The sequence below is a fragment of the Genypterus blacodes genome, unplaced genomic scaffold, assembly GCF_046128005.1.
Source record: "Genypterus blacodes isolate CSIRO-AG114 ecotype Tasmania unplaced genomic scaffold, CSIRO-AGI_Gbla_v1 ptg000062l_1, whole genome shotgun sequence".
NCBI lineage: Eukaryota > Metazoa > Chordata > Actinopteri > Ophidiiformes > Ophidiidae > Genypterus > Genypterus blacodes.
The window spans coordinates 3,187,501-3,208,279 of NW_027466874.1; the positions used below are offsets into that span (position 1 = coordinate 3,187,501).

General features: G+C 45.7%; 1 protein-coding gene across 1 annotated transcript in view; it reads left to right on the plus strand.

Moving 5' to 3' along the window:
* Window positions 1-15,894, plus strand: part of LOC143003642 (glypican-5-like) — a 22,739-nt gene extending 6,845 nt beyond the window's left edge. The window contains exons 6-12 of the mRNA XM_076154414.1: window positions 1-61; window positions 227-286; window positions 1,924-2,046; window positions 8,936-9,056; window positions 14,030-14,177; window positions 15,729-15,784; window positions 15,889-15,894. The exon at window positions 1-61 is cut by the window's left edge and continues 118 nt beyond it. Of these exons, the coding sequence (XP_076010529.1) occupies window positions 1-61; window positions 227-286; window positions 1,924-2,046; window positions 8,936-9,056; window positions 14,030-14,177; window positions 15,729-15,784; window positions 15,889-15,894 (575 nt within the window). The remainder of the gene's footprint in view (window positions 62-226; window positions 287-1,923; window positions 2,047-8,935; window positions 9,057-14,029; window positions 14,178-15,728; window positions 15,785-15,888) is intronic.
* Window positions 15,895-20,779: the final 4,885 nt, after the last annotated feature.

Here is a 20,779-nt window from a genome sequence, read left to right on the forward strand (position 1 = left end):
CATCTTCTAGTCACCCGGTAGGCTCTGCCGCTCACCAAAGCCTACAGCAGCAACCCCGCGGGTGTGTATGACACACAGTCACACAATTATGATAAGAAGTGCGAGTTCTTACAGGACCCAAGTTTGACTTCTATGTTTTTGTTTATGTCTCTCTCTCTCTCTCTCTCTCTCTCTCTTTCTGTGTATGTGTGTGTGTGTGTGTGTGTGTGTGTGTGTGTCCCTCTAGGACGTTCCCTCTCAAAGGTTCCAGAGGTGACAAACCGCGCAGTCTGAAGAAACTGTCCAGGTACGTTCATATTCAGCTTTTCTTCTTCTTCAGACAGACAAATCCCAAACTTGTGCTCCGGTCTTGACTGATAAGTTTTGAGCTTATGTCACAAATATTGCAGCTGTGTATTGTTTCCATTCAGCTTTTTTCCAATGATGTTGGAGGGATTTAATCCAAGTTTCAGTTGGACATCTGTCTATCATATGATTTATGATATGAAAATGGCTGTACTTATCCATATTACCTCCTTATTTGCACTGTTAAGAGCAGTCGGTGCCTGGGTCAGTAGAGAGGAAATACATCTTCTACATCAGTCCTTCTCTCCGTCTATCTGTTTCTCTATGTGTCTTTCTTTCTTTCTCTCTCTCTCTCTGATTATCTGTTTCTCCGTGTCTCTCTCTCTCTCTTTCCCTCCGTGTCTTTCTCTCTCTATCTCTCTAAGCGTCCTTCTCTGTTGCATGCTGGGAGTCAGCGTGGTGTTGTGGAGTGAGTGCGATTCCAAACTCTTTCTCTGCGTGTTAATGTTGTTTGTTATCTGTTTGTCTCGGCGTGTTGCTTCTTTGTTCCACTGTAGTTTGGTGGCTTTGTTGGCTCTGTGTGTGTTTTTGGGGGCGTCTTCTACCAGCGGGACAGGTTAGCATGACTGCCGGTACCGGGTGAGAGAAGGTAACACGCCGGCACGCTGTGACGCTGTGCCCGGCGGCAGTCTGCCTGTCGGAGAGGTTGTCGGGTGTGATAACGTGACATGTGCCTCCCGAATAAACAATGCGGGGGAGGGGGGGTCGTGCTTTTACTTCTACCTCCGGGCTTCTCTCTCGGAAACCCGGCGAAGAAGGACACCTGGTCCAACGTCCCACCGCTCATTAGACACGGAGCGCAGGAGGAAGAGTCCGGAGTCTAGACATTAGCAGCTCTTACCCCCGATAACACTCACCTTCCCGGCTGTAAGTGAAGTCTCATTTGTGACGGCAGGTGTTAGTAACGCTTTTAAATGCAGGGGGTGGGGGGGGAGAACATTCGGCTACAGCGTCCATGTCACCGCTGATAGCATGAAGTGCTTCGGGTACGGAGGAGAGGGGCACCACTTGGTAGTGACCGTTCCCGGGGAGAGCGAGGGGGAGCCGGCGGTAGGCTGAGGCTCCGGCCGCCGTCGTGATTGTGTAAATGGATCAATTACAGATGTAATGTGGGAAAACAAAGAGAGGAGGACTCACTAACTGGGAATATTACAGGATGAAGAAATATGTTTCCAAATGGTGAAAGGAAATTTACATTGAAGATGATAACGAGGATATTAGTGATGATGATGATGATGCAGACTGAGGTTTCTCTGATCTTCCGATTTTAATGATATTTTGTGTCCCTTATCTCTGTCTTTATTGGACAAGGAGCTAGTATTAAGCATTAGTGTGATACATTATGATTAAAGTTGATATTGTTTGGTTTTAATTGACAAGTATGTTGAAAATATTTGTAAATAAAGTTGTTTAAAAAATCAAATCTCTCTCACCCTGTCTTCTCTCTCTCTCTCTCTCTCTCTCTCTCACCCTGTCTTCTCTCTCTCTCTCTCTCTCTCTCTCTCTCTCTCTCTCTCACCCTGTCTTCTCTCTCTCTCTCTCTCTCTCTCTCTAACTCTAACTCTAACTCTCACTCAGGGAGTTCTTGGGCTCCATCCAGCGGTACCAGCGGTTCTTGTCCGAGCTTCCAGAGATGCTTTGTGAGAGCGAGATGGAGGTGGATCAACACACGTGCTGGAGCGGCCAAGACGTCGTAGAGAGGTGTGTGTATGGGATAGTAGTTGCCAGAATGGGGGTGACAGTTGTGAAGGTTAGAGAATTCACATCCAGACTCTTTCCCATGGTGATCGCAGTGGCAGCTTCAACTGGTAACAAGACAAATAGTTACACAGACACACACACTCACCAAGACAAATACACACACAGACACACACACGGCACGAGGGCTCAGGCTGGTTCTGACGTGTCCACAACTTAAAGCATTGAGCCTTCTGCGGTAATCATCTCGTTAAAATGGTTAAATCTCTCACACTGCGTCTTAAAGTAAAGCGATGTGTGTGTAGTGTTTGTTTTTATGATTGAAGCTTTGGGTTCTCAGCCAGCATTAGTGCAGGTCATGTGGTCACAACCCTGTTTTTTCTTTCCCCATTTACATTCAGGCCAAATCAGAGGACGCCTCCCTTTGTCAGCTGGGAAAATCCATTTTAAATCAGAAATCCTTAACTTATCGGTGACAGGTGTGAAGGATCGAGGTTAAATAAACAAATATGAACACATTTGTGAATCTTAGGTGAAGTTCTCACACTCTGATCCTCTGTAAAGTCTCTTAGCGTGGGTTTATTTACCCCTTATAGAGGAGATGCTGCACTCTGTGTGTTGGAGCGGAGCCAGCCTGCGCCTCTCTGACCTCTTTACATCTTCTTCTCCCTTCCATCCATCCACCCATTCATCCATTCGTCTCTCCATCCTCCCATTCAAGCACCCCATTCATCCCTTCCGCCCTCTGACCCACTTCAACCACAAATGTCTGTGTTGGTGAGGGAAAACGAGCGTTGAGATGAGAATAGAGGAGAGAAAGGATACGGGCAGAAGTATGCAAGATGCAATCTGCAATACACATGTAAACAAACATCATCACCCACACACAGAGTTGGCAGCTGAGTGCACTCACAGACCGGGCGACACGTCTCACAATACTACGACAAACAGAAAGCCACAGGTTGTTAATGTTTTATGAAGTTCTTTTTAAACTATATTGAGGAAATTCTATAGAAAACGGAATGAATTTAATGTTTTGGTGCACAAAATACATAATATGATAAAAAGATGAGTCAAACATCACCTCTGTCGCAACCATGTGTGTTCCATATTAAGAACCCGGGAATGCCAGGAGAGAGGGATATTAATGATATGACCGTATAGAAAACATATCATAGCTGCTTGAGGTTTTGGATCAAGACCCAAACTCTTAACCAACGTGCATTTTTTTATGTTTAGAGTCCAGATAGATAGTTGTGTTTTTATAAAAGGGCTTCTTCCTATTAAGGGTGATTTGGTGGTGTAATAGCTGAGTGTGTCCAGTAGAGGGAAGCATCACTTCACGAGTTTTAGACAACAAGATGCTAAATCTGGCTTCCATCATTTGAACACTCACCACACCCACTGTATGTTTTGATGTTTTGTTTGTATTATTTAAGGAATTCAAATCTGTTTCTCTTCAGCCGTTACATATTTTCCACTGAGTCAGAGGAAAAACTGATAAATAAGACAAAGAAGAAGAGACTTAGCTCGTTAAACCGCAAGAGAGCTGCTACCTGAGCTCCATACCTCAGGTGTCATTATGTATGTGTGCGTGTGAACAGTATGTCTGAGTGTGTGGGTGTGAGGGAGCGATGTAAATGACTCCACAGGAATGCAGTTAGATTTACAATTGAGGCTGCGAGTCACATAATTACATACACACAAACACACCTTGCTGGTATCACATCACTATCTCTGGTAATTTCACTTTGTGTGTGTGTCGCTGTGGGGTGTGTGTGTGTGTGTGTGTGTGTGTGTCGCTGTGGGGGCCCTGCGTATGCTTTTAATCCTATGCAGGGTTGAGACACAACAATGGATCTGCTGCTTGTGTTACCATTAGCAACCTCACAGCCTCGCAGTAACCGAAGGCAACAAGCTGAGCAGCGCTGCCACGAGGCCGCTGGTGATTTATGGGTGTTGTTCTTCTGATCTTATTAGGCGTCACTCACAGTCACACCCCTCTGTGCTGTATTGCAATATTATGATCCGGTGTCAGTCACAGCGCCCAACACTTCCAGCTTATTCAGCAAAGCATCCATCCGTACAGTTTATAAGCCTCTACTGCCTTTAAATGTAAAGACAGATCTGCAAAGTGGAGGTGAAGTCAGCAGGTGATGATGACATTATCCCGGACATTATCGACCTCCTCCAAACATACTTTAAGATAGCATAGAAGGCTCACATTTGGAATAGAAGAATCTATAGACACATGCTGTTTCGGCCACGCCCCCCAAGAAGCCTGCCTCGCTCGCATTTGATGTAGAATAGTGTAGAATTTGCTGAAATCCTCATGGCATCCCAATCGGAATCTATTAGCTGAGTCTGTAGCGCCACCGAATGATGCGACCCAATGAGCCCCAAATATACAGTACCTTCACTTACAACAACTGGAACCATGTTTGTCCATCGTGTGTCTGATACGGATCTGATCAATCAATCGCTATCACATGACACTGTAATATCGTGCTAGTATTGTGGTTGTGAGTTGAAAATGGCTGCATAGTAAGCTCAGACCTCATGACCCTCAGCATGAGCTCAAAAATGTATCAACTTTGAGCGTTTGGAGGCTTTGCTCGCTTCTCACTCTGTTTCCAAATCTCCGGTTAGACCCCCCTGTACTCCACAATCCTGCAATCCTGCGCCTTAACTCCGGTTTCCGCCCCAATAGAAATATGAAGGCAACGTTTCATGTTTGAGGTGAGAGGGTTCGTCAACCAACCAGCCACCCGTCTGTGATTCCTGACAGGAATGGAGCAGCAAACGTGTCCCTGTTTGCGATTCCAGCTCTCTCTGTCGCCGCCGCTGTTTGCTTTTCCACTCCGAAGTGTCAATGTGTCACTTCCTCTCAGCGCAGAGAAAATGTCCCACCAGAGTGTTTGGCGTCTGACAGCATTGGTGTCTGGCAGACGTCAGCAGCCAACAGTGAATCTTGACACACTTCCTCTCTGATGCTCTGCCACGGCGTGATGTCATCTGTTTAATGGAAAGCAGATATGTGACGGCCTTTTCGCAGCCGTCAGCTGACAAAATGATGAGGAGAAATGTTTGAGAATTCTGTTGTGTTCAGCACAAGAGGGTCAGGAGCAGAGAGCTGAAATAGCTGAAATACTGCACACACAAATATAAAGTGAATCTACCTGTACAGCATATCTGTCCTCTATAAAAACAGGCTTTATACAGCTTATAGTCATTATTATTATTTGTTATACAAGCAGACTAGAGAAACGATCAAAACCTGTACAATGTAAAGAAATATAATAAATAACATGAAGACAAACTAGGGTGTTACGTGGGACATAAATTCAAATGTTCAAGCTCAGCACAAAGCTAGAGCCTCATAGTTGCATCATAGTGCTGAATCGACACCTCTATGCGGCGAGTTAATCACTATAAACTTCACAGAGGGATTTAATATTGTAGCGCTGGTACTGGATATTGGATTGCATTATGTTATACAAGGATTTATACTTTATGGATCACTCAGTGCAACAGAATAAAGTCTACATTACTACAAATTCTGCAGCTCTAAAGACTTAGACTATACTTTGCTTTGTTATTGTACACCAGGAGGGCAGAGATGCTTCCAAATCCATTTCCTGTCCCGTGAAAAGAAGAAAAGAAGCCCCACGCGACCCTCCAGTCGTAATGAACCTAAAGTAAAATATGATCTATGACAGCATGTTTGGGAGGCGCTGACAGTCGTGTGTGTGTAACAGATGTATCTGATGTGTGGCGCTGACACTGAGCCCTCAAATCCGAGCTGGAGTCGGAGGAATCCTGGGATTTTCCCCCTGAGGCTCAGTCTGTGGTTTCTAATTGAGCTTTCATTCCTCTTCTCTCTCCCTCCCACACTCCGTCCCTCCTCCCGTCTCTTCTCCCTCTCGCTTTTGCATTTCATCCATCATTGGCATTAAGTCTAGCCCCGGCTTTCATTGCGGCGTATACGCGAGCGCGTTTACATGCCGGCTAATATCCTGTTATTATGTGGGGATAGTCAATCATTCCGTTTTGGGGCACGTCGGCGCATGCAAGCAGCACTTCCTGTCTGCGTCCACCGCACTCTCTCATCCCAGACACGCCGGGAGGAACAGAGACTTTTTGTGGATATGAGGAGATCAACAGGGATGCACCTCATTATCTTCTTCTGTTTACTGTCGCACATTTTTAATCAATATGAGCTCGTCCTCGCAGGCGTTACTGTTTAAAATGGAGCTCTTGTTTGTCGGAGCAATAGGGGTCGTGATCGAAGCGGCGGCGCTCGTCTCCAGAGGTGAAATCAACAGTTTTACTTGGTAGCTTTGGGTTTAATTTGGGATTTGGGACCCTTGAACAAACCATGAGCCCACATGGAGGCGTCACATTCTCTTCAGGCCTTTTCATAAGTAGTTACTGGAAAATTTCACAGCATTACAGGCATTTTCCCCAGAATGAAAGATATTGATCCCTGCTTCCATTCAGGCCACGCCCCACAGTTTGAGAACCCAACCACAAGCGGTAACCTATCAAACAGCACCTTCGCTTCGTGTTTGTACTCCAACTGTCGCTTCCTCTGCTTCTCTTTGTTGTCAGTCGTTAGCAGCACCTGTAGGTTGTTGCTAATCAGTCCGGTGTAGCCAAGTGAGTTATGCTGAGTTTGTGTATTTTGAGTTGTTTCCTCCCCTCTGACTTGTGACTTTATCAGACATATTAATGCTGATAACAGTGCATCATTATTCCATACGTCGTATTGGTGCTGAGAGCTTTTCCGTTGTGGCCGCTCCAGCGACTCTTTGGAGCGTGAGCCGCCTGAAATCTCAACTCCTCTCCGCCGCCTCAGAGGAGCGGCCCGGTGTGCGAAACCCCGCGCCTCACTGTGCACTAATTAAAAGCGGCGGATGAGCCTTTTAAAAACGAATTTGCTTCTAATCAATTATGTATTATTCTGTTTGGGTCACGTAGCGCCCAGGCAATTATCTCGCCTGGGCCACAGAAACAACACTTTGTCTTGTTATTGTTACACCGCACAGTGTTGCTCATATTTATTCCATATAATAGATTTTTTTTTATGAGCCGCAAAAGCACAATCCATATCCCTCACATCCACGCTCCAAGGTGAATTAATGTGTTGAAAACGTTGGTGTATATTGTTTTTATTATGTTGCAGTATTTTTACTTTATATCTTTGACCCTCTGAATCGTTTTGTTTAAATCTTTTACTCGTCTTGTTCGTCTTCTCTCAAATGAACGTAATCATGGCATCGACTGGCAAAAACGAACAATAAACTTTCCTGAACGAGGCCTAAACCAGGGCGCGCCCTTTAAGCAGCAGTACTGTGTGTGTTAAAGTGTGTGAAGATGATCAGATCTTATGTTCCTGGTAGGATTTGACCATCAGGGGTGAACATGGCCGCAGAGGTCACAGGGTTCGAGACGCCGTACCATCTCATGGCACCGTGCGTCTCCTCTCCTCTCTTCCCACGGTCCTGTCCTCCCCTGGTTGCCATAGCCGCCTCGGTGTGTGTTTGTTTGTGTTTTCCAGGGTGCGGACTCGGCGGCGGCGGCGGCAGTGGTTATAGTGAATTAGAGGTTGATTGTATTAGCAGGCGCAGCTGCTCTGAAATCTAAGCAATAATGTGACTCACAAACTGTTTTCACTTCTCTGTCAAAATGTCGTCGTTTTTCTCTGGAGGATGTGACGCCCACACAGCTCTCGCTCGCTCGCTCGCTCGCTCGCTCGCTCACCCGCTCGCTCACTCTTCAAGGACGCTCGATGACGACTCTCATTTTCCCTATTCAGGCTTCTCGACTTGATTAATCATCTCAGAGTGTTCACAATCAAGGCGCTTACATGCAAAGATCTGCGGGGAAAAACAGCAGTTCAACTACTTTTAAAAATGTATTTATTTATACCAGCTATTTACTATAAATACCCACATTCAAGCATTCATATTTGCCATTCTTCACATCCATACATGATGAATAGACATCTGTAAATAAACAGCGATTTAACGCCGTAGGCTGTCCAGGCGGTGTTAGATCTGTCATACACACTCCGGCGCTTTAGTAATACATCACACTTTATGACCTTATTTATGTTTTTGCATCACCATCAACTTCACCCTGTCACTTCAGTGTTTTGCAGTAAACTGTACCACATATTTTACCCTCTGATGCTCTCTATTAGAATTAAACTCCAGCTCTCTAAATTGGATGTAATTTGCTATTTTTCCACCTCTGGCAAGTGTTTACTCATTTCTAATAAGCATGTTTATTTTCCCCACCTCTAATAAATCATTTTGCAACCTTTTTCTGATGGGAGCAAAATTGTTACAACAGAAAAAAAGCAATTAAATGGTGTTAATGTTGGTGATAAGTTTATGTTGCTATCATTAGAGCCGCCACCTCTCCTGAGAGTCTTTAGCTTGAAGGAAAGTCGGTGTGCTTTTTTTCGGCCACGGGTAAACTTACTTCTACTGTGTGTGTGCGCGTGTGTGTGAGGGAGAACGTGCGTGCGTGTGTGTGGTGAATCTGGAGCCGCAGGCAGACAGAATGCTCTCATACAGGCTAAGACTGTGGGAAAACTGGGGCAGGAGATCACAGGAGCAACAAAACTGGGACAGAAAGTATTTTGTAGAGGTTATGTGAAGATTTTGCTGAACGCTGCAGAAAGAGCTGGAATCATTCACGTATGGAGAGAGAGAGGGGGAGAGACAGAGAAAGAGGGAGAGGGAGAGAGAGACAGAGACAGAGACAGTGAGAGGGACAGTTCATTAGGTTTATTAATTGATTGGTTCTTTGGCTCTCTCTATCTCACTCACTCACTCACTCACTCACTCACTCACTCACTCACTCACTCACTCTCTCTCTGTAGTTACACAGGTCCTGTGGTTGGCAGCAGCTTAAAGGCCCAGAGAGGAAACCCTGAGCTGACCGTCCGCAATACAGATCCTGTCCTGAGGGAGATGAAACAGAGAGTGGAGCAGCTTACACAGGTACACACACACACACACACACATCCACATCCACAACGGCTAAAATGCCCACGAAAATAATGTCTATAAGTTGAGTTGTCTTAGTTTCCATGCCCCCTCGGCCTCTCCTCCTCTAAGGCCACGTCTCCGTTTGCATACATCACATTTTCATATTTACTTGACTTGAATGTTTTCCAGGGAGGTAATATCTCCAGCCTCACGTCTCTGTATCGCTCTCCGCCCCACTGCAGAGGTTTTACTAAACAGCTAGATCATAAATATGTGATGCCTCCGATCCAGGCCTCATACGCTCAGTCATGACAGAACCGCGGGTGAAGTGAAGACTCCAGCACGCTTCCTCATCTGCTGAGGTTTAGGAACCAAATGTTTGTGTTTTATTATGGTTTACTTTCGGGTTGGAGTATCCTCTCATTTCCACAGCGGTTTTAATCTGTTCTTCATCCGTCTGCTGCTCTCTTTGGAGATAAGCTTTGAGGTAGATCAAGATAAAACCGGAGAGAAACTTGCTGCAGATGTCAGTTTATTGGATTTAATTATATATTTTGCCCTACCTGTGTGTGCGTGCGTGTGTGTGTGTGTGTCACCCTCTAAATAATGGTGCATTAGCGTTTGTTGGTGTTTGATGTCTTTGGGTGGCATTACTGCAGTGGAATTCCATATCACTGTCTTGGCATTTCTTTGAAGTGTGACGCAGGTGTGATATACTGGGTGTGTGCGTGTGTGTGTGTGCGTGCTCTCCGTCCTTATCTTCATCTGGCTCCCAATCATCTGTTATCACTTTGTGCGAATTTCACTGCTTAATCCCAACACATTGATATTGCAGCGCTCTAAACACACACAGATGATAAACTAATAATAAATGAATCGCACAAATAATTAAAGTGGATTTTTATGCAGCTGCTACATTCAAAGCTGCGGGGCAGCGTGGCCACAAGTGCCTTTCCCAAAAACATCTGTGCGCACGCTATCCCAAAAGCGACACGTCAAGGTTACGCTCGTAATGCTGATCCAGTATTTGCTCTGAAACCGTGCGACTGAGTGAATCCGTGTCCTTCAGGGAGACGTACAGACGGACAGGCAGACGGACAAGTAAACACATGACGGGAGACAGAGCAAACAAGCAAACAGAGCAGAGAGGCAAAGGGGAAGCGCGAGGAATTAACGCTATTAAATGTGTTTTATAGCTAAAGGGACACTTATCCAGATTGTGATGTTTGTATGCTTGAGTCCAGATGACGCCAATTTCCCATTTATGTCTATTTCAGTCTAGTTGTGGCGTTTATGGGACATTTTAAGATGTGTTTATAACCTTAACCAGAGTATAATCATAGTTTTACGTGATTGTATTTGTATTCTTTTCTCATAAAGATCAAACAAGTAGAAGTGTTTATTGTTTTATTCTTTATAGCTGATTGTATATCTATCTATCTATCTATCTATCTATCTATCTATCTATCTATCTATCTATCTATCTATCTATCTATCACTCTGGGGTTGTAATTCCCACCTGTGGCCACATGGGGCGCAGTTGTGCAGAAGAAGAGTTGCACCAATAATAAAGACGATTTCCAACCCTGAGCGTGTCGGTGAGCAGCCCTGACACGTTTTGATGTAACACGTCGTTGCAGAGCTTTTTAAGTGTTGATTGCTTATTTGTTTGGTCGTGGATGATTTTTTATTACATTTTTTTTTGCTGTTGAAGCTTATTTTTGCTCTCCTTCTAATTTTGGCGGTGAGTCCATTAATCATGTGGCATTTACATGGAGGAAACGCCCAGTCAGCAGTCTTTCTCCCCCTCTATCCCCACCCCACACCCCGCTCCTCTCTCTCTCTCTCTCTCTCACACACACACACACACACACACACACACACACACACACACACACACACACACACAGTATAATCATTTATTTATGAGCTCTCCCTGGCCTATCAATTCTGTCTAACACTCCTGTGTCCCGTTAGTCTATAATTTAAAGAATATTGAGTCTTCTTTGGATTTCCTAACATGATCACACGTGCACACAGCACACACACACACACACACGCACACACACACATACACACAAACGTGAAGGGGAAAAGATCAATTTTTCTGGAGTGTGTCCCTGTGAGATGGATGGCAGTAAATATTTACAGAGCACAGTGTGAATGAAAGTGCAGTGAAAGTCAGATGTAGCATGGATCATATACATACATACTGTTGAGTGTGTGTGGACGCTCCATCTTTCTGATGAATGGAGATGAAAGGTGACCCCGCCCACCGACCCTGTGTGCCTCGACAAACTCAACTGTGTTTGTCCTCTCAGCAAGTTCACAGTCACCTCTCAAAGTTTGCCCCTCTCGTGTCGCTGCCTCACTATTTATTCACATTTATCTGAGGCGCGCGCCCATTTATTAATTATGATTCATACCTGCCATGTGTGACATTTACACACACACGCAGACAGATTTGCACAATGAGTGCAGGGATGTAATATAAAACAGGACGAAGAAGCATCAGTGGAATTTTAATTATTTCCAAAGCTAGATTTTGGATCTCTCTTTCTCCCTCTTCTCTCTCGCTCGCTCTCTCTCTCTCTCTCTCTCCTCCTCTCTGTCTCTCTCCCTCTGTCTCCTTTTGTTTTTTTGCTATGTGTTAATTGGACCTTTGTAGTGTTTGCTTTTCCTCCACAGAGGCTTCACCTGCTGATAGGACATCCCTCCACTTTACATTCCCTTTCCATCCTTCCCACCTGCAGTTTGGGGGAGATTATCGATCGTTGGGACTCATTGCGATCCTCTTTTGAATGATTCAAACCCACAAAGCTCCTTAGTCTCCTCATCGCGTGGCTCGCTCACGCCTTTCACCCCACCCCTTTCGTCTTTCCTTTTCCTTCTCTTTATTCCACTTTTCCGTTCTGTACGGAATGCAAGACTGTGTCCGGTGTCCGGGGAGAGGTGTGGTCAGCCACATGCTACCTCACGCTACATGCACACAATCTGACCAACCAGCAGGATTCATATGTGAATTAACAAGCTCCCAAATGTTAAGTGGAGATAATGGTAATATTTCATGAAACAAACAGAGAACAAGTCAAACCAGTTGTGCAGGGCCGCGACCGTTGTCTTTGAACTTTGAACGTTTAATCTGTTTGGTCCAGCTGCGGCCCTTCCCTCCATTGGACTCGTGTCTGGTTGGGTCTGTGGCCATAGTTACCGTTGGATCCTAATATTTGTGCTTTTATTAACGAGGCTGTGAAGAAAAACAAAGCAGACAAATCACAAAATGAGCTGAAGGGGAAATCAAAACAGAGAACCCTGAACTGAACCTGAATCATTTTTGTGAGATTCCCAGTAACGGTGCAGGTGTGTTTGGATTATTCCTTATTTTCTTTGCACACGCCAACTTTCCAATTTGCATTTCTGCCGCCTAGAAAAGATCCTTAGGTGTTTCTCCCTCATTCATTAGATGTGACGGGCCACTCCGCAGCTGCCAGCCGCCCTTTAAATGATTTTACTTGTATTGGCTTCGTCAGAGCGTTTCCGTGTCTCCTGGCCCCCAAATCGCTCTAAACGCTTTGAAAACACGGCGCCGGTGGAAACATTTCTGCAATGTATTTTTGTCCTCCCACAGCAACAAGCCCTCATTTGCAGGCTGATGACATGATGGTGAATCACCGCACAGCGTCTGGTCCGTCTCCGCCTCCCCTCGGACATGCTGCCATGTAATAACCTTGGCTCCCCTTTGTTTTTCACGCCGCCTGTGTACCTGCAGTGGTGGCCAGATGTCCCTCCTTATGTATGTGTCCATTCTGTGTCCGTCCAGTAGAGAAACCCACTCAAAACACTGTAACTCTCTTAAAATGGCAGGTTGGGATTCAGCCCGCGCTTTGTTAGATTTTCCTTTAAAAGCCAAACAGCAGCAGCAAACCAGCTGACCGGAAACAATCTGTGTGATACCGGGAAATGTTTGATTTAAATGACCCCAGCTTGTTAATCACACACACGGCGTCGTCGTGTTTGTTTACATTGCATATTCCATATTTTCCAGGTTTCTTTCAGGGCCAGTCGACTGCTAGCTGTACATGCAGTGCAGTTTAATTAAGTAAACGTGTGCGTGTGTGTATAGCTAATTGCCTGCTCTGTCTGTGTGTGTGTGTGTGTGTGTGTGCTGATCCATGCTACAACTCAATATGCAGTAAATGCTTGTACCATATGTTTCTGTGTTAAATCGATGTCGTATAAATGCGTCTTTCAATATTGGAGTACAAGAGATAACAAAGGTGAAGTGGTGTTTCACGGACCACCTGTGGTCCTCCTACCACAGTTTGAGAACCACTGGTCTCAGCTGGAAAAACAAGTCAAATGCAAACATTATGTTTTGAAACAGAGGATATATTTGTCCTGTCTTTGTCCTCAGGTGGAAGTTTAGACTACCAACACATTCATCGTACTGTGATACAACGTTTTCTTGCTGTTGCCGTGCGACTGTGAAAACCTAATAAGTCCAATTTAGCTCATTATTAGTTTCCACCACACAAAAACGTAATCTCGCCCTTCGAGGTGTTTAAACACAGAGAGACTTCATTACCTTCAATCACGTACCCAAGTCAATGTTTGATGTTAAAACTGAGCAAAGACAAACTGGCTTGTAAAAGAGGTCGAGTTTGTGGAGATATGAGGTTTTTATCTGAAGCCCAAGCTGTTTAACACACACTGTGTGTGTGTGTGCAGCAGCATCCACAATCTGATTTAACGGAGCTGAACAGAATATGGATTCATACAGTGACAGCGTGACCGCAATTAGCCTTTAGACTCCCGTGACCTCTGTGTGTGTGCGTGTGTGTGTGTGTTATCGATGTTTTGGGGCCATATTTTGCTATTTCTACTCTTGTATTGTAACTCAATATAATATTACAATGAAAAAAAATTTAATTGATGTTGTAGGTATGTTGGTGTGATATGGTCGCACGTGTGTGTGTCCCATTAAGGAGCTGCTGGTGGATCTAGGTTGGGCGAGGGCGAGCCAAGCCAGAGAGAGAGAGGAGGAAGAGGAGGGAGGGAGCGGACAGAGGGAGAGGGGCAGCGGAGACGAGTGCGATGATGAAGATGGCTGTGAAGCATCTGGTGAGGCGAAAGGTGGGTCTCTCTCTCTCTCTCTCTCTCTCTCTCTCTCTCTCTCTCTCTCTCTCTCTCTCTCTCTCTCTCTCTCTCTCTCTCTCTCTCTCTCTCTCTCTCTCTCTCTCTCTCTCTCTCTCTCTCTCTCTCTCTCTCTCTCTCTCTCTCTCTCTCTCTCTCTCTCTCTCTCTCTCTCTCTCTCTCTCAGAGAGAGAGAGAGAGAGAGACGCAGACAGGCAATTAATAGAGGGACCCACATTGGAGGGATTACACACATAGACTACATACACTTATGCATAGATCCAGCCTGCCAAGCTCTTATGTGAGATAGATTGAGATTCATACATAACACGTCAGCATATATACACACACACAGACCCATCATGCATAATGGTCATAAACACACACACACACACTGGCATGGTTGAGGATTTAAAATGCGGCAGCCTCCACATATCTTGTGCCAGCAGGGGAATGCCCACAGGGAGGGAGAGTACTTAGAGACGGATTCATCTACCCCCCCTCTCTCACCGTGTACCTCTCTGTCTTTTTCCATCTCTCTTTCTGCTGAGCACAGCACTTTATGTTCTCCTCGGTGCGGTAGGATGAAGGATGCACCAACAACCAGGTCACTTCATAAACAGAGACGGCGTAATAAATGACGATTATTTATTTATCTCTTGACTTATTCATGGTGTTTGTACTTATGTGTGTGCAATACATCATGCATGAGTGTCAGGAGGTGATCAGGGGGGCCCCTCCAGGCCCGGAGCCCCTTCAGGCCCTGAGCCCCTCCAGGCCCTGAGCCCCTCCAGGCCCTGAGCCCCTCCAGACCCTGATCCCCTCCAGACCCTGATCCCAGCCCAGAGAGCCAACTAGAAATACTTTGTTTCCCTCAGGATGAGAACCTTCAGCTCCTTCTTTATCATGAAGCCTGTACCTCTGTCCTTCCATTGAGCCGTGACTTATATAGAGTGTGTGTGTGACTCATATATACCATCTCCTTATACGATCCACTTTAAACACACATGCAGTATACTGGAGGCACGTCTATGAATGTACGAGGAAAGTTCTGCACAAGGTAAAAATAATATTATAAATGTTAAAAATAGTATAAAAATAGATGAAATAAAGAACAATAATCAGAAAATTAATGATTTTTATTTATGTAATTAGTGTAAACATCTGATGAGGGTCATAAACTTTGCTCATGTATCTTCACTCTCGTGGAAAGCTTCATCATCAGCGTCATCATCACTGTCTCTCTCTAGCTGGAAACACACACAGTATGTTGAGTAACTGGTCAGCACAGGTCATAAGACCCCTCCCCCTCCCTCTGCCCACACACAGTCACAGAAGTTTCCATGACCACCAGAGGATTGTGACATGACTCTCTCTCGGTGATCTAATCGGCAATGACCCGAGCCAATATTCAGGTCAAATCAATAATGTCCCAATACGTGACAAACAGGAGCAGACTTTGTTTTGGAATGAACACAGAATGTTCCCCTGCATGTGATTGATTGTCATACTTTGTTGTTCTGTTGCATCATCACCTTGTGTCCCGTGAAGGCGTGTTGTGTCACCCACTTGATCACAACAATGGAGTCAATGCCTTCAGGGCCAGGGTGGCATGTGACAGAGGTCAAAGGTCACGGTGAGTGTGCTGTGTGCGTCATCGCGTGCAACACAGCGATGTAGCACACCGCTTGTGTCTTGTGATGTTGTGCAGCCCTAGTTTGGCACTTAGAGAGTCCACATTAAAAACAAATTCTGGCTTCTTCTTCAAACAGGGAATATTAGACGGCTCTCAGACAGGAAGTGACAACGGGACTCTGTGTGCATTATACAAGACGTGCCAGTTATGATTCCTGTTTAACATACGTTTGTAACATCACGTTCATTAACACTGATGTGTCAGATCGGCGGCAACACACGCCTCCCGCTGTGTCCCGGATCTGCTACATTGGCTATTTACAGAGGAAACTTGCTGGTTGTGATTCAGCGAGCGGGGGTGTAGGGATCTTGTGGAAGAGAACCACAGTAAAGAGTGACACACGGGGGATTTCGGCGTGTCTCCCTGCCTGGCAGCATATAAACAAGCCTCACACGCAGTTTAAACAAAGAGACGCAGGGAAACTAGTCATTATCATTTCTGATGCTCATACATTAAATCAGAAGCTCTGAGTCAAGGAGGCTGTTTTACTAGAGCTGCCGTTACATTACTGTCTTTTTACAGTTCTGCTTTCAAACCTCTCCAGTCGAGACCAAAGAAATGGAATTTTGTGTGTGTGCGCGCGTGTGTTTATGGCTGCTTGCCTGTATGATTCATGTCTTTGCCTTCGTGCCCACTGTGGGCTCTGTGCCGGGCCTGCTCGAGCTGTTTTGGGACCCTAAAGCCGTCGTCTTTTTGTCTGGCATCCCTCAGCCCCCCTCTCTCTTAACACCGAGTTTCAGATATGGGCTTGGATGAGTTAAATAAGAAGAGGAGATGACATTTTGGCTCCAGTGAATCCCCCCCGAGAGGCAGAGGAGAAGAGAGGGACGATAAGGCAGAGGGGCGCTGAAATTTGTACCTCCAGCATAACGCTTGTTTTAGTCAGACAGTGTGTTATTATTTGATTTGGGTCCATTTTCCACATCAAAGCGAGTTGATGTGGAGATCCACTCTGCAAACATCAGATCAGAGATGAGAAACGAGGTAAAAAAAAACAAAGACGGCAGGCATCAACAACACACAACATACAACACAACTCTGAAGCTGTGACGCCTCAGTCCGCGGTTTGTTCTCTTGCTCTGTAGTCGTCCTTTGTTTTGTCATGTGCACAAACACGAGAGGCCCACGGTCACGGTATGTGGAAGCTACGACAGAATCCCAATCATTACTGTTACGATTTTGCACCACCGTTGTTATATTCAGAGGATTTTTGCTCCTCTTTCACATCTTCCTCCTCCTCCTTCACTCATTTCTCATCCTCTTCTTCTCTTGAAATTCACCCAGATTAAACCGATTGATTTTCCATCTTCAAACCAACACAATCCCTCCTTCTATCGCCCTTTCTCCCCAGACACATCCAGGTCCTATAGCGTCAATAATGCAAATGTAATCACAGCTCTCCTCCTCTCCACTCCTCTCCTTTCCACTGCTCTCTTTTCCTTTTCTTTCCTTTGCTCTCCTCTCTTCTCCACTCCTCTTCTGTCCTTTACTTTCCACTGCTCTCCTTTCCTTTCCTCTCCTTTGCTCTCCTCCCCTGTCTTCTCTTCTCTTCTCCACTCCTCTTCTTTCCTTTCCTTTGCTCTCCTCTCCTCTCTTCTCCTCTCCACTCCTCTTCTTTCCTTTCCTCTCCTCTCCTCTCCTCCTCTCGTGTCATTATCACGTTGTGGCGATTACACACAATGGCCTCCATTTGTCATAATGCCTGCATCCACCAATACCAATACAATCTCAAACAAAATCAATAATCCCGACACATCCCTCTCCTGCTATTTATGAGATACCGCCTTTTCAGCTCAGCCTTGAAAGGTGTGTGAACTCCTGTCGGTAAAAACAAGTAAACAAGAAGTAAACAAGTTTTTTGCTCGTTTTTCCTCCCACGCGCCTTCAGGAACTCCTTTCGTCGTCGCCGGGTATTAGATGTATTGTATGTGAGTGAATATGGGAGAATGTGCACTCGCGAGGGGCACTCAAGCCCAGTAACCATGGCAACCAGGTGGTCCGTCCTCCCATGGGATGCTATTTGATGACAATGAGGAAGGACGGGGGTGTGTGGGTTTGTGGAGGTGGGAGGGTTTGTCTGCCATCTCTCCTGGGCGAGGAAGGTATTTTTTGCATCGTGTTGCCCCCAATATCTTTGCTTCCTTTATGTTGAAATCCATCACAATCCCCACAAAGTATTTCCTCTCATTTGCAGTAGAATGTAACCCTTCAGTGTTTGGTACTGGCTAACAGACGCAGCAGGATTCTACACGCGGCTGTAAGATCCTCTTATATATTTTTTCTTCCCCTCTGTCTTCTTCGTTCTGCTCTCCTGGCCTCCACGCTCACACAGGCGTTAGATTCTGTTTCATCTTAAAGGGCCGGCGTGTTCTGTGCCCGAGCCCCGTTTGATCCGCATTAGTGAACATTCACAAACAACAACAACAACAAACACAGAAGCTAAACTCAGTCAGGGCCTTGTAGCTCTGTCCCTGGGGTGATTTGTGTGTGTGTGTGTGTGTGTGTGTGTGTGTGTGTCTGTGTGTGTGTGTGTGTGTGTGCTGGTGGTTAGCTCTGATTGATCTGAGCTGTAGAAATGAAGGGTGTCTCTTTGCACACACGTGTTTCGGAGTTTATTAAGGTGTGAAACGTGCCGAGAATCCAATCGGCGTCACACTGATTCGGCCGCGTTACTTGTTAAATGAGCTTTATTGTGACAAACTCAAACCTTTTCTCCACCTTCATCTGCACTCTGCTTTGCCTTAATGATGTTTTTATAACGGACCGACTCTGACTCAACCTGCAAAATAAATAAATAGATGAGTAACTAACATGTTACTCTCACAAACACGCCACAGACACTTTTTCTGCTATTATGAACTCATCAGTGTTTGTTTTTAACTGCTCTGCGTTTCATGCTGTGCAAACACACACACACACACACACACACACACACACACACACACACACACACACACACACACACACACACACACACACACACACACAACGAAAGAGATTGCAGGGAGGATGATAGGGTGTTAGCTGCAGTTTGGCGTACATAGAAAGAGAAAAACCCAAATGATAGGGCACGCATGCTGCCTGTGTATGTGTGTGTGTGCATGTGTGAGATTGTGTGAGTGCGTGTGTGTGTGTTCGGCATGTGGCAATGGTTAATAAGCAGTGGAGTTACAATGATAGATCCTCAGGGTAGGAGATGGGCCTCATTAAAGAATTACACATTCACTTTGCTCTCTCTCTGTCTCTCTCCGTCTCTCTCTCTCTCTCGCTCTCCCTCCCTGTCTCTCTCCCTCCCTGTCTCTCTCTCTCTCTTTCTGTTTTCCCGACACACCCATTGAACGGAAAACAGCTTGGCGATGAAACGCAACAGAACAGAATATTTTGTGAAAAATAAAAGAGAAATTGTTGACTCCCAACACTAGAATTCGCCCGTCTGTCCACTTATCTGCCTGCCTGTCTGTCTGCCTGTTTGCTCTCTTCCTGCTGGAGGTCACGCATGTAAATGTGATAACCCATCAGCTGTTTGTTTGTTCTCTCCCTCTCCTCTCTGCGCGGTGACCTTGCTCTGTCTGTAACGGCACTGCTCAGTTTTAAGCCCCCCTTCATTCCTCCGATATACAAATGAGCCCCCCCCCCCCCACACACACACACACACACACACACACACACACACACACCCACACGCAACCTTCAACCGATCACTCTCCCTCCTCTCATCCACCTCCAGTCGTCCCCGGTTCCGTTTGGTCTTTATCTCTCTTCTCCACGTTCTCTCTCCAGGTTTTATGATTCCACTGGTGGCCGTGTTTGACCTCTGCTAGCGTGACCTTGGCTCCACGCAGCACCACCAACACATCAAACCGCTCCAGGATCTCTTATGTTCGTCCCTTTGTGTTGTAGTCGCGCATATCATCTCTTTTTTTCTTAACTAACCGAAACTGGGCGGTGGACGTGATTCAGGCGCTTGTTGCTGCTAGTTTGCGGTCACAGGAAGGCAACAGGAAGGCATCAGCTGTTCCGGTCCCTTCTGTCCCTTCTGTCAGTCGCAGTCTCCGTATATTCAACCCACATAGTGATGAAATCTAATAAATATGAGTAATCTGTTGGCCACGTTGCTCTGCAGGGTCATAAGACTCCTTCACAGCTTCCCTCCAGCCTCTCTGCTGGCAAAACTAAAATAGGTCTCGGCCCAGCTGATGATTATCCGCAGCTGTGATAAGACGATTATACGCAGCTGTGTCTGATTGTCAACCATTGTTTCACACTGTTCGGGTGTCAAACGTAAACGCTTCAGACCGCCCCCTTCCGCCGACACGGTTTAATTTTGGAAAGATACAACAGCAACCCCCTTAATGCCGTTACGAACCGTAACCTGAATCACTCCTCACTAGGTCTCAGTAGGTGGCGCTGTGCTGTGTGGAGTTCATGAATGTGCGTCTGAGGAAAGAGGCAGAGACTCATCTCACCTCCAGCAGTCCATATTAAAATGTTTCCCCTGCAGATCACTCACCAGGGACGTATATATGACTTTAGTGTGTGTGTGTGTGTGTGTGTGTGTGTGTGTGTGTGTGTGTGTGTGTGTGTGTGTGTGTGTGTGTGTGTGTGTGTGTGTGTGTGTGTGCGCGCTCTCATTACACGGAGTAAGTTGATTAGCAGGTTTCACTGATTTTGTCTTTCTTTCTTTCTTTCTTTGTCATCTTTCAGACTTCGATTTTGATAAGTACTTGCTCAGTGTTTCATTATCTGTAGTTGCCTTTAACCATGATCTTTCTCCTCTGTGTGTGTGTGTGTGTGTGTGTGTGTGTGTGTGTGTGTGTGTGTGTGTGTGCGCGTGTGCGTGTGTGTCTGTGTGTTTCTCCCTGGGGATGTGAGGCTGAAGTAATGAAATGCTCATTACTGATTCAGC